This window comes from Electrona antarctica (genome assembly GCF_951216825.1).
Source record: "Electrona antarctica genome assembly, contig: scaffold_41, whole genome shotgun sequence".
In the NCBI taxonomy this organism is placed as follows: Eukaryota; Metazoa; Chordata; class Actinopteri; order Myctophiformes; family Myctophidae; genus Electrona; species Electrona antarctica.
Window position 1 is genome coordinate 638,611 of NW_027638439.1, and position 15,696 is coordinate 654,306.

The window sequence follows — 15,696 nt, forward strand, 5'->3', positions numbered from 1 at the left end:
GTGTACCAATTTGTGTGATGTTTGGACAAAATCTGTAGGTGTACTGTCCAAAAACGTGTTTTGCACAAAGCGGCCTCCTGGTGGCGCTATAACAGGCCGTTCTGGAAATTCTGGGGCAGAGGTTCATCGTTGGCATCCAGGGAGTGTGTGTGCAACATTTGACATCGACCGGGTTAACCGTGCCGGAGATTAGCTGTTCACAGACGGACACACACACACACGGACGGACGGACACACGGACACACGGACGGAGTGCAAAACATACTCTCTCCCCATTGTTACAGGGTGCTCTAGCTAGGCTACGGCTCTAGCTAGGCTACGGCCCCACCCTGTGGTCCCCGGATGTTACTGCCTACTTGCAACACCCATGCCTTCGGCCTGGTGGAGACAATTAGTAACTGGTAACTAACTAGTCTGTTGCATTGTCGTCAACAAAAACACTGTCTGGCGTCATAATGTAGCTGACCTTACTCTTAATAGATTAGAACTAATGAGGTGATTTAAAACAGTTGCAAAACGTGTCTACCCCACACACACACACACACACACACTAACCTGCTCGGCGTAGTCTGATGTGTGGCTGTAGCATCACGTCCAGCAGTTTGTTCTGTTTCTCCATTGTTTCTAGTGTCTCCATCTCTCTCTGGAAAAGGTTGCACATGAACTCTCCCACCGCGTTGAGGCGCTCCAACACAAACACTCTGACATTAAGCGTCACACTACAAACATCAACACCACGCTGTTTGTCGAAAACACACAATATCTCCTCTCCCACCGACGTCATGTGTTCATTTATCTTCAGCCGTACAGACTCCATTTGACTCCTTTTACCTTTAGGAGACATCACCAACTGTAATATACTAATATAATGTGTAAATCTCTCGGTTACTACTGAAATATACTAATAATTTGTCAAATGTATCGAGGATCAGTCACAAACAAAGAGGTTCCACCATCACGGCCAAGAGTGTCAACAAATAGAATTACGCATTTACTTCCGGGTCAACGTGTTTACGAGCATGCGCAGCAAAGGATGCAGGCGCTGCTACCTGTCGCCACATGGTGGAGGAGGTGTGTAACTGTTACTGAATACAACAATGGTGATTGATGATTGACATTCTTTATAGGAATAATAACCCCTTGATGTCCTTTTCGAGGAGGTCCTAAACACAATACAATGTATTCACTTTAACAACAAAAAAGAAAGGAAAGGAAAACATTTAGACAACAAGACAAACTACAAAAAAACAAATCAAAATCAACCAATCAATAATAAATAGCCTATACAAAGTAAACAGACAAAATTACAAAATACAAAGAACAAACAAAATGACAAAACATAAGTCAAGCAAGGGTAGGGAATGGATAATTTGGAAACATCAGTCATGAATGTCATAGTATGCAGTATAGCTGCAATTTGCAACTCTAGATTTGTTTTAATAATGGGATGAATCAGGAGTTGCAATACCCTCCATTGACTCCCTACCTATCCAAATTGCGTTTGCGATTTGCTTGTATTAAACAACGTTAAACTCACCAACATTGCAGCTTTTGTTTCATAAAAATCACACCCGTGTGAACTGAGTGGTGCAAGGTCTTATATAGCCTGATCAGCTGTGGTCTGACGTAATGTCAGTGACCATAGTAACCATGCTCATTCTTTTGGGCCCCACGTACAGGTACACACAAACACGGATACAAACAAAGCTGGTTGTTGGAGTGGTTTGCACCACTCAAAAATCCACCGTAGATGTTATGAGCTACTTTCTGTCAAAAATCACACCCGTGTGAAGTGAGTGGTGCAACTCTGTGTGGGGGTCCCCGGAAGTTCCAGACCCACAGGACCACGGCCAGGGTGCCTGCCCGGTTCCGGCGAGCCGCCTCACGTCCGAAACGGTACAGAAATGAGAGTTACCATGTGGGGGAGGGTCCCCGGAACATTCAGACCCCCAGGAATGCGCTCAGGGGGCCGGGCCGATTCCGGCGAGCCGCACCACGTCCGAAACGGTTGAGAAAAGTTACCGTGTGGGGGTCCCTCTACTGTACTGTACTGTACTGTACTGTACTGTACTGTCACTGTACTGTACTTGTACACCCAAAATCATCATATACTGTATACAGTTAATATATGTGCGTGTGTGTTAGGTTGCGCACAGGTGGTGAAAAACAACCATGCTATTTCCGTGCTCATACCCAGGCACCCACCCAGCCAGGCAGGAACCCACACACATAGCTCCGTAAGGGAGTGGTTGCACCACTCAAAAATTCTGTGCAGGTGATTCTTTTTCTAAGTGCTGGAGTTTGGAAGCACTCGTCGTAAGTCACTGAACGGCCCTGCGTACCACCTGTTTCGAATTTGCACATAATGCAGGAGACAGCAGCGCGACCCGTAAAAAAAAACCGAGTGCTTCCAAACTCCAACACTTAGAAAAATAATCACATGCACAGAATGTCTTGACAGAAAGTAGCTCATAACATGTCTACGGTGGATTTTTTTTAAACAAAAGCTCGGCAGATTGAAAGATAATTCAAGCTTGGCCTAGAGCTGCAATGATGGTGAGTTTAACGTCGTTTAATACAAGCAGATGGAGTCAATGGAGGGTATTGCAACTCTATTTTCATCCCATTATGAAAAAATCTAGAGTTGCAAAAGGCTTCGTACACACCTAAAGAACAAATGTTCGGTCCGTGTGCGATGCCTGATTGCTATTTGATTGCTGCTCCAATTCATTTTCAATGGGAGTCACGTCGTTTGATCTGACAGACCTGTCCGATGTGGGGGCGGAGGGCACAACAAACACATCGGACACCTTGTAGTCAAAACAGCCAACGAACAGGGTGGGACTTCAGATCGGACAGAAGGGTGGGTTTTAACCACTGGGCGGGATTTAGGCTGTAGTCTTCTGAGTTACGTGACACAGACTATTATATCGCTTGTTTGTATGTCTTCTTTTGGCTACGGCTGTCAATAAAGTTTGATTGATATATTCTTGTGATCTGTTTGTTTGTATATGTTTTCTGTATCCTGATGATTGCTGTGCACAAGACAAATTTCCGAAAGGACAAATAAAGTATCTATCAGATAGATACTATATTACTACTATATACTATATTATAATAGATAGAATCTATCTATCTATTATAATAACCTTCCGACTGGAGAGAGCCGTAGTCTACTAGCCTATACGTGGCGCCCGTGCGTAACTTGGAGAGTCCAAGTTACGTCTCCAGTGAGTGAGTCCAGTCTGGTACGAAGTTCTATAGAGCTAGTTTAGAATTGACACGTGTGGTAGTGGTTGTCATTGTCAATCAATACCCGATTCGTCAATTCTAGTTGACAAGTCTGGTACTGATGAGGTAGTCCCTATAAATATCACCTTGTAGTACAAGGGAATTGCAAGAGAGCAGACATGGCACCAAAGAAGAGGCTCTGCAGTGCGCGCATGACGGACGAGAAATTAATACTTGCAGTTGCACAGTATCCTGTCCTATACAATAAATCCCATCCCTTTTACCACGTAGCTGCCAGGCGAAACCAGGCGTTGCGTGCGGTTAGCCAGGAGACAGGCCTGGATGGTAAGTTGGATAGGCCTATTGCCTAACGTATAGTAAGGGCATTTCATCAGGTATTTATCAGGTATCTGGGAAGAAATTTCTTCACCAATGTGTTTCTAAAGGTGTCTAGGAGTTGAATTTCAAACTTTTAGTACATTTTATAATGTAGGCTACTCTGCCTTGCAGAGTCCCTAGGCATTTTGGACTTAACATCATGTCCCGTGTTTTCGAAATCATACTAAAAGTTTGAAATTCAACTCCTATTCAACTAGATGAAGTTGTTTAACAGGATAGGTGGGCACAAAGAGTGGGTAGGCTACCTATGTGTTAAATAGGCTATTTGTTCCATAAATGTATTAATAATTACGAAAGTGTTGAAGTGAAGTAGCCTACATGATTTAACATGCTTAAACAACATTCGACAATAAGGTATAATATTTCTAACATTGTGCCATGCGATTGATTGATATTCTTAACATGGAGCCAACTTTTTGTCATACACTATAGGCTACTTCACTATCATTATTTATTGTCATTGTTGCAAAGTCAATGAGTAGGCCTAAAGAAAGTCTTAAACCGTTTCATTTGTCCCTATCATGATCTACAATGTAGATCATGATAGGGACAAATGAAACGCCAAATGTCCTATCAAGCTTATAATGTAGATTCTACATTATAAGCTTGATAGGACATTTGGCTGTTTCAATGCCGATGCTGCATGTTATCACCGTATACACGCTCCTACATTATAGCCTACGGTACTTGACAAAATGTAAATCATTAGGCCTATAGGCTTCAGTATTTTGTTAGGTACACTTTTAGGCCTACATAGCCTCTTCCACAAATGTACAAGAGTCGCAAATAATATATTCAGAAATAGCTACACCAGGCTTTTCAAAGTGCGCGCGCGTATGCGTGCGACTTTTACTGTGCGCATACATCACCATTTGGAAAATATCCAATTGATATCAATGATACCAGGCGCCTGCGTTGCACGCACATTATCTGGTGTGTGCCCGTCTAGTAACGGTCGAGCTACACCGAGCGCGTTTGTGCGTAAATCGCGCACACGCGAGCCCCACATTATCATACGCGCACTTTAAAATGGGACTGGAACTAAAAGCCTGGTGTAGCTCGGCCGTCAGCCATATCATCAACTTTTAATGTATTTTGGGGGGCGGCCTTCTTGTCTTTTTCATTTGTTGCAACAGGAACGTGGTTACGGCATGAATGATGCTAGCCCCATATGTGCCCTCTTCCTACGCTCATTCTGTAAGAGCTACAGAATGAGCGTAGGGAGAGGGCACATATGGGGCTAGAATGATGCAGGCCCTACCAATAAACAGGAAAAATGGGCAAGTTGTCACTGGTCACACACATTGCCACACATTTCACCAAAACCTGTAGGCCTACATCCAATATTTTTTCCCATAAACAATACCTTGAAGGATAAATATATGACAATGATGTATAGCCTACTTTACTTATTAGTTAGGGTCATTTCCCTAATATATAGGCCTACATTTCTTTTTCATGTACATTTAAGACAACATAGCCTATTTAACATCGAGGTGCCCACTCTTCTTGTATGCGATACAGAGTAGCATACTTTGAATATACACTACTCAACTACTCACTATCAACAGTATATAGGCCTACTAGACTTTATCATGTAAATATGAAGGGGAGATGCTTGTTGGAGGGACCAGACATAAACAGACCCCTGCAATGTATAGCATTGGCCAGGTATTTAAATAGGACAGAATACAAACTATGTTGATTGATTCAGTCTTTAATGTTTGGATAGGTCTACATATCTATCAAGCCCTTTACATTTGTGTTACACTTCATGTACGTTTTGTGTCATCCATACACATAAGGCAGGTGTGCAGTCAATTTTTGAGGGAAAGGAAAAGAAGGAGAAACCCCAAAAGTGCCAGTGGGGGGGACACGTTAAAATACAAGTGGGCACTGTATGAAATAATGTTGTTTTTGGAGACCCATGTTATGGAGAGAGGCACTACCTCCAACTACCCAACTGGTAAGATAAATATTAGTCATGACTGTTTACAAATGGTAGAACACAACAGGTCAATTCAAAAGGCTCAACAATAAATCTTTCAACCTTAATAGACAACAGTCAGCAGCACCCTGCCAACCAGGACCTATTCCCTGATGCAGGTAAGAATGTATCACTCATGACTGTTTCCAAATTCAACACAATAAGTACACAATAAATATTTTCGAACCTTTCACAGAGGAAATTCAGCATCATCAGCATCCCAGCCACTACTCCTTGGCGGCTGACACAGACAGTGGTAAGATGCATATTACTTTTGAGTGTTAACAGATGCAACACTTAACACATTTTTTTTAACCTTTTTCTTTTTGTAAATTATATTTGGGAATAGAACAGATAAAAGCATGTCACTTTACAGTGTTTTTGCTTTTCTATTCTGTCTACATGCTTGCATTGTTATGCAGTCTGTGTGGAAGTCCCTCTGGTCCATTATTTTTCCTTGCACATACAATAGAATAGCTGCATGTTTTCCAATGTTTCAAACTTTTTTTTCTGTGTGCAAAAACATGTACACCAAATACATTGCAACATACACAAAGGAAAAAAGGTGAACAAAACATACTCACCAAATCACCATGAGGGTGTGATTTTGACAGAAGGCATTTCTATCATCATGATCATGCTCTATGTTCATGCAAAGGTGCAGGTTTGTCCATGTGTTCAAATATAATGTCCTTGTATTTGCCAAAACACTGTTTACTTTATATCCATTATAATGTCTCCCTTAAACCTGCTATGTCCACATGCTTTACACAGATTTCATGTCTTTGCTAAATAGTTACTGTATCGATTTAAAATCAATGAATCGTATCATATCGCCATAATGAACCAATATCATCCATGTATCATATCGTCAACCATGTGTCATGATACATGTCACATCACTGTTAAAATGTATCGTTACACCCCTACTCTAGATAATTCTATAGCAGGATTCTGATATATAAGCATCTGTAGACTTAATAGGCCTGATTTTACCTATGTATGTTGACATTTCAGAAAATGTGAAGGCTAGACCATGCTTATCTTTTGAATCTAGAAATATCCTAACCCCTTTCTTTCCCATTTCTTAATAGCCGCAAGTCTCCACCAGTCATATCAGGTGTCTGGCCAGTTGTTTCCTGCTGAAAGAGGTAATATGTTAATAATAACTGTTTACAAACAACACCAATCCAAACCATACAGCTGTACACAATATATGTTTGAAGTTGAACCTTACTTCATAGAAAGAAGCCATATTAAGAGTAAAGACACTTAAAAGGAATGTACAAACCTTACTTTAGACAAATCAGCAGCATACAATTTCAGAGCCCACTCGTGGAGCTGCCGTAGCGGAAGTAGCCGAGGAGTCTGACAGATCGCAGATGGAGTTCCTGAATCCAACAGGTAACATATTGTGATGAGTCAAAATTACAATTTGCTAGAGGTTTAGGTTGGGTAGTAACATATTCATGACCCAACTCCAAACATTAGTGACATATCTTAAAGAGTTGCTCTGTTGCAACAGAATCCAGAATAATCTCCCCATTACAGAAAGAGGTCTCCAATGCAGACTTGTCACACAAGCAAAACACCAAAATGAATGCAGCAATGTATCCAAAAAGTAGATGTGCTTTAGGGTTTACAAAAGTATACTTGTGTTTTTGCAACATTACCTAATAGTGCCCAGTCAGTCTCTGCTGTCAGCGCCAGCCAGGGAGCCTGGTCAACAGCCTGCTGAAAGTGTTAAGATGTTCAGACTAGTCATTGACATTAAAAAACAAGAAATTATGACATTCGTCATATTATTACCAGCAGCTTTTATATTTGCGGCGGTGGTGGTCCACAGTAAAAAATAAAATAGCAGATCTACAAGCTCCCAACATGTGAAGATATGAATAGGATGCAGTGTGAGCTTGTAGATATAGGCTATTTTAACTATTGTATGTATTATTATTCTTTTTTTTTATTGACATAAAGTTGTTCATTTATTTATTTGACTGTATCAGTATCAGTCAGTTTGACCAGATTGCATTCAAATTGGCTACTATGAGTATGAGGTTTCCACTTGACAGAACGCAGTTGGTTTGATTGACACCCGAACACATTGACATGTCCATCTTTCCTAAAACGAGTGTCTAAAATGTTGTAGAGTTATGGGTCCATTTGCAGGCTTGGCAGGTCTAAAGAAGTCCCGCGGTAGCCTGCGTGGGGGTCCGCGGGTAGAGGCTGTAGGCTGTGGAGGTCCCCGAGGAGTTCAGCGCGGGGTGGAGGGGGTCCGCGGTAGTATGCGTGGGAGTCCGCGAGTACAGTCACTGAGACTCAAATGTGTTACTGTTAGGCCGTGCTGCGAGGTCCCTTTTCGTTCGGTTTCGTTGCCGCGTCTTTGGCACTACAATTTCAATGCATATTTCCATAGACAATACCCTTCTGGACTTTGGGTTAAAAGTTCTCTGCATAATATCCTGCAGTATTTTGTCACAAGCCAGAAATGTATATACAAGTGTATAACCAAAAAACGACTAACAGCTCAAGTGCAGTTATTCAGTCTATTTGCCAGCCCATAGAGTCCCATTGTGAACCCAGACATGTTGAGTACACCAAAGTTTTATAGTACAAATGTTGAGTATGTATGGGTCCCCAGCATGTAGGGTTTCTACATGCTGGGATGCTAACTTCATAATGTTGAACAATTTTCATAATTAGTATAATTAGCTTTAATGACCATAATCACCTACTGTATATGGACAAGATTTCAGCAATAGTCACGGGCCTTATGGATTTTTCTGCGCCAATCAAGGACTAAATTTGGCCCAGATGTAGTCCAGGGCATGCTCTAATGATTTAGCTAGGGAATCCGAGCCAGTTACCTTCGGGGTCGCCATGGCGGCCAAATCCAATATGACCGCCACATAAAGTGCCTTCCTCACCAGCCATTTGCAGCATCCTGTTGCACACACTAAAAGATCTGAGCCTTCTTGAGAAGAACAGAAGACCAGAGTAGTCAGACCAGTCCAACGACCTGTTCAGGTGCACTCCTAGAAACTTGTAGTTGTCTACATTCTCCACTACCTTAATATGTTGCTGGGAACCGGAGGTACACTCTTGGTCGTGCCATAGTCCACCACCATCTTCATGGTCTTGCTAGCATTGAGCCAGATGCTATTTGCCTTGCTCCAGTGCACAACCTCCGTAACCATGCGTGCTCAACAGTGTTGTTACCTGAGATGCAGGTGACAACTGACATGTCTTGTAGTTGAAGTGGAAGTCAGATGTTTATAGGGTGAACAGGAAAGGTGACAGCACTGTGCCCTGGGGAGCGCCCGTGATGTTCACCAGCACCTCCGAACAGACAACCCTGCAGTCTCACATACTGCGGTCTGCCCGAGAGATAGTCTGAGATCCATGCCACCAAACCATGGTCCACCCCCATCAACGCAAGCTTCTGTAAGCAGTTGTGACTGGATAGTTCTGAAGACACTGGAGAAGTCAAAAAGCATGATTCTAACTGCGTTGCCCATGGTGCCAAGGTGTGTGAATGCCCTGTTTAGCGTGTAGATGATGACATCATCAAACCCAATGTCCACCTGGTATGTACAAACTGAAGGGGGCCGATGTAGTCACTCACCATCGGTCACAATGCAGCAAGATTTCCACAGTTCCTCCCTGTCATCAGGGAGGGGCATATCGTTTGGATCAGCAGTTCTGGACAACCTGATCTCCATATATGCATATACTATAGTATTGCGACCACAGGTCGCATTTACTATGAAATTGCGCATTTTCCGTCAGTCAGTCAGTGTATCACTCAAAATCCCCATACATGGGGAAAGCCCCCATATATGGTGCCCAGATCTTGTGAGTGACATCACGTGACATCATCAGGGATGGAGATCCCTGATGTCATCAATATTGGCCAGCAACTCTACAACTGACCCCAACCCTTAGATCTCCATATGGATATACTGTATGTCAGAACCTGTTCTGACATTCCATATGTTGATCCTTCCCCATCCATCCTTCCTCTTCGATGTCTCTCTTTTGACTGATACCTGTCCGTGTAAACTCTAGATGGGCCTGCCCCAAAGTTATTATTGCAGCCTGTTAGGGTGAGGTCGCTTCTCTCCCTCAGACTTACTATACTATACTATACTATACTATACTATACTATACTGATATGCCAATATCTATGTATGGGTGTACATACTGTAGATAGTTTGAATCAGCGGTTCTGGACAACCGGATCTCCATACGACTACACTAACACTACACTACACTACACTACACTCAGGGTTGGGAAGTAACGGAGTACAAAAAAACGGTAACTGTAACGTCTTAGGGTACATTTTAAAATGTGTAATCTGGATTACAGTAACGGCTGTATAGTAACGGGGGTTACAGGCTTGATTACAATCTCCCCTTCCCCTCATCAATTTTAGGGCTACAAATAACTTAAAACACCAAACAATAAAATAATCAAGTCTTAATAGTATGCATGTGTGGCAGGATGGGCGTGAGCGTTCCCACGCTGTCACGGCCCGTCCTCCGCCCACTGCTTAATGGATGGATTTGTGACCTTTATAAGACGGCACGTCTTCCGTGTTTATTAGCTGTCTGTCTCTCCTCCGCTCTGTTTGGGAACGCTCTCTACGATCGGGAGACATTCCTCTTCAGTTGAGGCGGTCATTCTGAAGCGGCTGTTCTGTCGGGGAACAGCGCGCTTAGTTGACACATCTGTGAAGGTACGATTCTCCACATTGCTGTGTATTCTAGCGCCTGCCTTAGAAGTTGAACGTGACTGTGACCGCTTGTTTTGTTTCTAGCCTCGGGGCTACACAGTGAACATCTCAACGCCACCCCGGTACGTTATTGGTGGTTCTCCTTCTCTATATATATATTCATTTGGTGTCGTTGATGCCAGGGGAATATAAACAGGCTTTTGTTGTTTACAGTTCCTCTTTATCTACCTGGCTACCGCTGCGGTGAAGCACAACGGCAGTACGCCTTGGCCTCATTACAGCTGGTGAGTCCCATTGTGCGCCTCTCTGTTCTTGCCTCAGCGAACTATAGTAGTTAAGTAGTATCTTAATACGGCCGTTTGCGTTTCAGGGCCAGCACCACACCTGCTGCTTTGCTGATATTACCATCCCACCCATTCTCATGAGCCACCGAGTCTGAGAACAATCACACAGCCACGAATGGTCCCAGTGTTTGAATTGCTGCTCGCCTGAGTCTGGGCCTGGTTCATTGTAAACCTTCTCATTTAATTCTATTCTTCTATTATATTGTATTCATGCAGTGTCTGGGCATATATAGGTATATATAAGTATATTGTGTATTATATCATATGTGTATATATATGCACTTATATTTATATCTTATACTATATATATATATATATATATATACACCATTGTGATTTAGATACGACCGGCTGAAGAGAATACTGTCATTGTAGAATACCTCCCACTGTGAAGTGCTGATATATATATTTATCCTCCTTATAGGTCCGGTGCTAAGGATAAGCTACGCTGGCGCAGCTGACGGCCGTCCAGTGGTGGTGGTAATGCCCCTTTTCCCTTAGTTTACTTTTCCTTTGTGGTTTATTTTGAGTTGCTGTGTTGTGTTTTGTTTGTGTATTGCCACCACCCTGGACCGGTGAGCCTGCCCAGCTCCCCTCCTCCCCCCAGTACTGGCTTGTAGTGGTGTGATATTCCTAGCTCTAGGCACTTTATAGTCACTTGCACTTTAACCCTGTTGTTGGATATTGCTATATTTGCACCGTCTTATTGATAAATGAAATGTCTTCTTGCTATGCCAGGTTTTAATTAATTCTATATATTGCCAACCAACTATTTAATAAAGTGTTTTGTATATTGGTTACACACGTTTCTGCCTTGCCTTTATTGTTACTGAATCTGTGTTGGGGAGTCATTACGTGCTCCGGGTGTTCAGTATTAGTATAATATTCCTGGGGTGCAATTCCCCAGGTGGCGTAGTTGGCTACCTTAATCAATACCACCCCGCCACACATGCATGGCACATGATGCGCTGTGTGTGTGTTGCTGCTGCTGCTCACTGCGCAGTGAACACAGGCTCGCTCGGCTCCAACACGAGCCACATCGGTCACAGCCAGGCAGTGGTTTCCCCCGCCGTCAGACTCCCCAGTCCCGACATATTATATTATATTTCATTAGTGCTGTGATCTGTAACCAGCGGACAATGATCTGTAGGCTACTGTACCCGGGGACAGAGGGGGGACAGTGAGAGGAGGCGCCGCGTCGGGGTGGACTGACTGTAGCGCTCTGGGTTAGATTTTGACGTGCGCCCCGCTGGGCGGCCATGACACAACACCCAACGAGCACAGAGCATTGCATTAACCGTGTGAGTGCACCCCAAGTGTGAAGTTAGTTGGTCATACTCCTACTCCATTACTTTAATTTTGTATTGTTTTAAATAAATTAAATGTGTAACATACAAAGGTTGCTTTTTTTAGGCTGTTCCTAAAGGTGTTCTGGGTGAAAATGTTGATTACGTTTTTTGGGTATAGTGGCCATATATATAAAAACATATATATTAGAGTTTTCTGGATAGATGTACTCATAAATCGGAGCATTTCAATGTGTTCTAATGCTTTTTAAGTTTGTCAAAAATGTCAAAAGTTCACTCGTTTTCACTTAGTGCCATCTTGTAAATATGCAAATTAAGGTTCCAGACACACTCGATCATAATTATAAGCATTCCAATGTGTTTGTAATGGTCAAAAAACATGACATAGACACAATGTTTGCATTTGTAGCTCATCTGGTTCAAATATTACAGCCAAAACCATTTTAGGTATAGCAGCCATGGATTTGGCCGCTATGGCGACCCCAAAGGTTGCCAGCTTGGGCGCCCTAGCTAAATCCAGATTATGTGACACTTTGTGATACTTGAATAAATGTTTCATACCATATGTTGTAATAATTCTGACCTTAGTGCATTTATTTTTAGTCTTGTCCATTTTTTTTGCATTATTCCAATTTGGGGGCGTGGTAACATTTTGATAGATTTTCAGCCATTTTGGGCCAAGGTGGGCTCCTTTTCTTTTCTACCTTTCATTACACAGTAGGTTGTGTATGAAACATATGAAGCTTTTGGCTAAATGAACTATTGTGTATGTTTCATTGAGCTAGGTGCCATCACTTAAGTTGAAGCGTTTTCTTTAACAAAATTAATTTGCTACATTTCATGATCTAAATTCACATATGATTAAACTAAGGCACCAATACTTGTTTCAGATGTTAGGTATATGTAATTATGACATTTGAGAAATAGTTTGTGTTGCCACAATCAATATAACACATTTTACAAGCAAAACAGCAGCACAAGATTTTCGTTTTTTGGTTATACACTTGTATATACATTTCTGGCTTGTGACAAAATACTGCAGGATATTATGCGGAGAACTTTTAACCCAAAGTCCAGAAGGGTATTGTCTATGGAAATATGCATTGAAATCGTAGTCCTAAAGACACGGGAACGAAAATAATTTTCTAGGCACTTTTTCTTGGGTCGCAGCCTATGTCTGTTACCCATTAAATCAGCGAGTCTGCTGCCACGTTTTAGCGGCGCTCCGCTATTATTTGCCCCCTCAATGTCGTAACTGTTGTATTAAGTTGGCTCTGGGACAGGTTGAAGCCAGTGCAATCATGGCTAATGGCTGGGAAGGTGACTCACAGTGCGTCGCATTGGAAATGGCCAATGCGAATGTGACGCACACAAAATGTATGGTCACATTTATGTTGTGTATTTTATTTTGTTGTGATGTTATTTGTGAAAAGAATATTGCTATATGAGCAAGAATGGACAATGCATATCTATTGGTTATTCCAAGCTTTCTCAATGACACTACATAGTGGAACTTTCCTAGTGTTTCCACCACTAGGGGGCAATGTGGCGACTCGCTTCGTTCTCAGAGGCACTTGTTGAATGGACTGAACCACTTCCTCATTCTGCATGAGGAGGCTGAAAGGACAACACTGTCGTCACCTGTCCTATTTATTTTATTCCTGTTTTACCAGGTTTGTACTGCACAACAGACTCTTAAACTGCACACAGTTGTTGCCTACGTTTTATTTTACTTTAGAGAACTTAAATGTTTAAATGTGAACCCAATGTGATGTGATGTCATGAAAAAAAGGAATATTGTAACTATGTCATTTTGATATATTGATTGAAAAAGAAAAGGAAATGATAGAGAAAATAAATATATTGAATTGTGAATGAATAAATTGATTCTGCATGAGGAGGCTGAAAGGACAACACCGTCGTCACCTGTCCTATTTATTTTATTCCTGTTTTACCAGGCATAGGAGGGCTTCCCAGCAGCAAAACTCATCTGCATATGGGTCTTACAACTGAGACCACACAAACTTTGTAATAGTAATACTTAGGCACAAACCAACTATTGTCGAAGAACAATATTGATGTAAGTAAGAGATTCGCTGAGTGAGCTATATTTTATATACAGAGATTTAGAAGGAATAAGCAAAAGCGTGATGCGGAAATTCCTCCTCCGAGTCCACACTACGTCCGCTGTGAGTCTACTTTGTGGAGTGGGCAGTGGCTTCCAGGCGTGCGTGTGCGTGTGTGTCCGTGCGTGCGCGTGTGTGTGCGTGTGAGCCAATGGAGAGGGGCTGCAATGTTGCCAGGTCCGCAAATTATAAGCGAGTTGGAGTGTGTGTAATTAACCAGGCAAGCAACTGTGAGGGCCAAATCAAGTGTGGCTGGAAATATGCGGACTTGGCAACCCACTCTTGAGCAACTAGCAGTGTGAACTAGCGGTGTCAGTCTACCGGCGCAGTGTGAACTAGCGGTGTCAGTCTACCGGTCGCATGTTTCCCATCGAAACATTAACCAGCCGCTTTTCAAGCTGCTGGTAAAACCAAGCTCAATATCATATTGTGATTAAACTTTACTTCATAGCAGCAAGTCAAAGAAAACGCTCCGGACGAGCGTCAGGGTCCCATCAGTCAGCTGGGCACAGCAGATCACCATCTGGGTACATGCTGACCCCAGCTGCTGAAATTGGTAAGACATTCAGACAAGTTACTGTATTAGTACAAATCAGATCCAAGAACATTGCAAGGTCAATATATTAATAACCATATTTCACAACAGCCTGTCAGAGCAACCTCACGGTCACCAGCGGCGTGAGAACAAGAGGGGGGGTTAGAGGGAGAGGGGCAGCATCCACTCACCCGCCTGGGCATCAGATTCCAGAATGTGATGGCAGCCCATCAGATTCTGGAAATGGTAAGCTATTTAGATAACTCATTGACATTTACAAATCAAAAACAATGTACGCTCTATATGATAGAATATTAAATCTTACTTCATAGCGGCCTGTCACAGTAGAGGCGCAGCAGCGGTGCCGACCCCGGACTGGCTGCGGTCCTTGGATCTGACAACCCCACCACCACCACCTGGATCCAACACTGGTCACCCTTTGCGGTCCTCAGCTGCAGAAAGTGGTAAGACATTCACACAAGTCATTAGTACAAATCACATCCAAGAACAGTGCAAGGTCAATATATGAATAACCATATTTCACAGCAGCCTGTCACAGCAGCTACACTGTCACCAACGGCGTGGGTACAAGAGGGGGAGTTGAGGGAGAGGGCCAGCATCCACTCGCCAGAGAACACCACCACTCGGTGTGGTTGAGATGCCTGGGCTGCCATCAGATTCTGGAAATGGTAAGCTATTTAGACAACTCATTGACATTTACAAATTAAACACAACAATTCAAGCTCTAATAGATGATAACTCTTACTTCCTAGCGGCCAGTCAGACCAGAAACTGGAACCCAGCTGTCAGGAGCCATCAGGCTAGAGTTGAAAGTGGTAAGACATTCAGACAAGTCATTCACATGTACAAAGCCTAGACAAAAACATCTGAAACCCAATGTAATAATATATGATTTAAACTTGGCGTGACTGTCAGTATAGTCACATTTGACTACTATACAAATCAATTTCAGTACAATGTAATAAATGGTTGAACCTTTGTTGAATAGGATCCAGTCAGCGTCAGCAGCA

At 42.7% G+C, this 15,696-nt stretch overlaps 1 protein-coding gene across 1 annotated transcript in view; it reads right to left on the reverse strand.

The window, feature by feature from the left end:
- Nucleotides 1-945, reverse strand: part of LOC306918078 (uncharacterized protein) — a gene marked incomplete at its 3' end in the record, with an annotated part of 28,254 nt that extends 27,309 nt beyond the window's left edge. Inside the window, exon 1 of the mRNA XM_079530966.1 lies at nt 556-945. Within this exon, the coding sequence (XP_079387092.1) occupies nt 556-844 (289 nt within the window). The 5' untranslated portion in view covers nt 845-945. The remainder of the gene's footprint in view (nt 1-555) is intronic.
- Between the last annotated feature and the right edge of the window lie 14,751 nt (nt 946-15,696).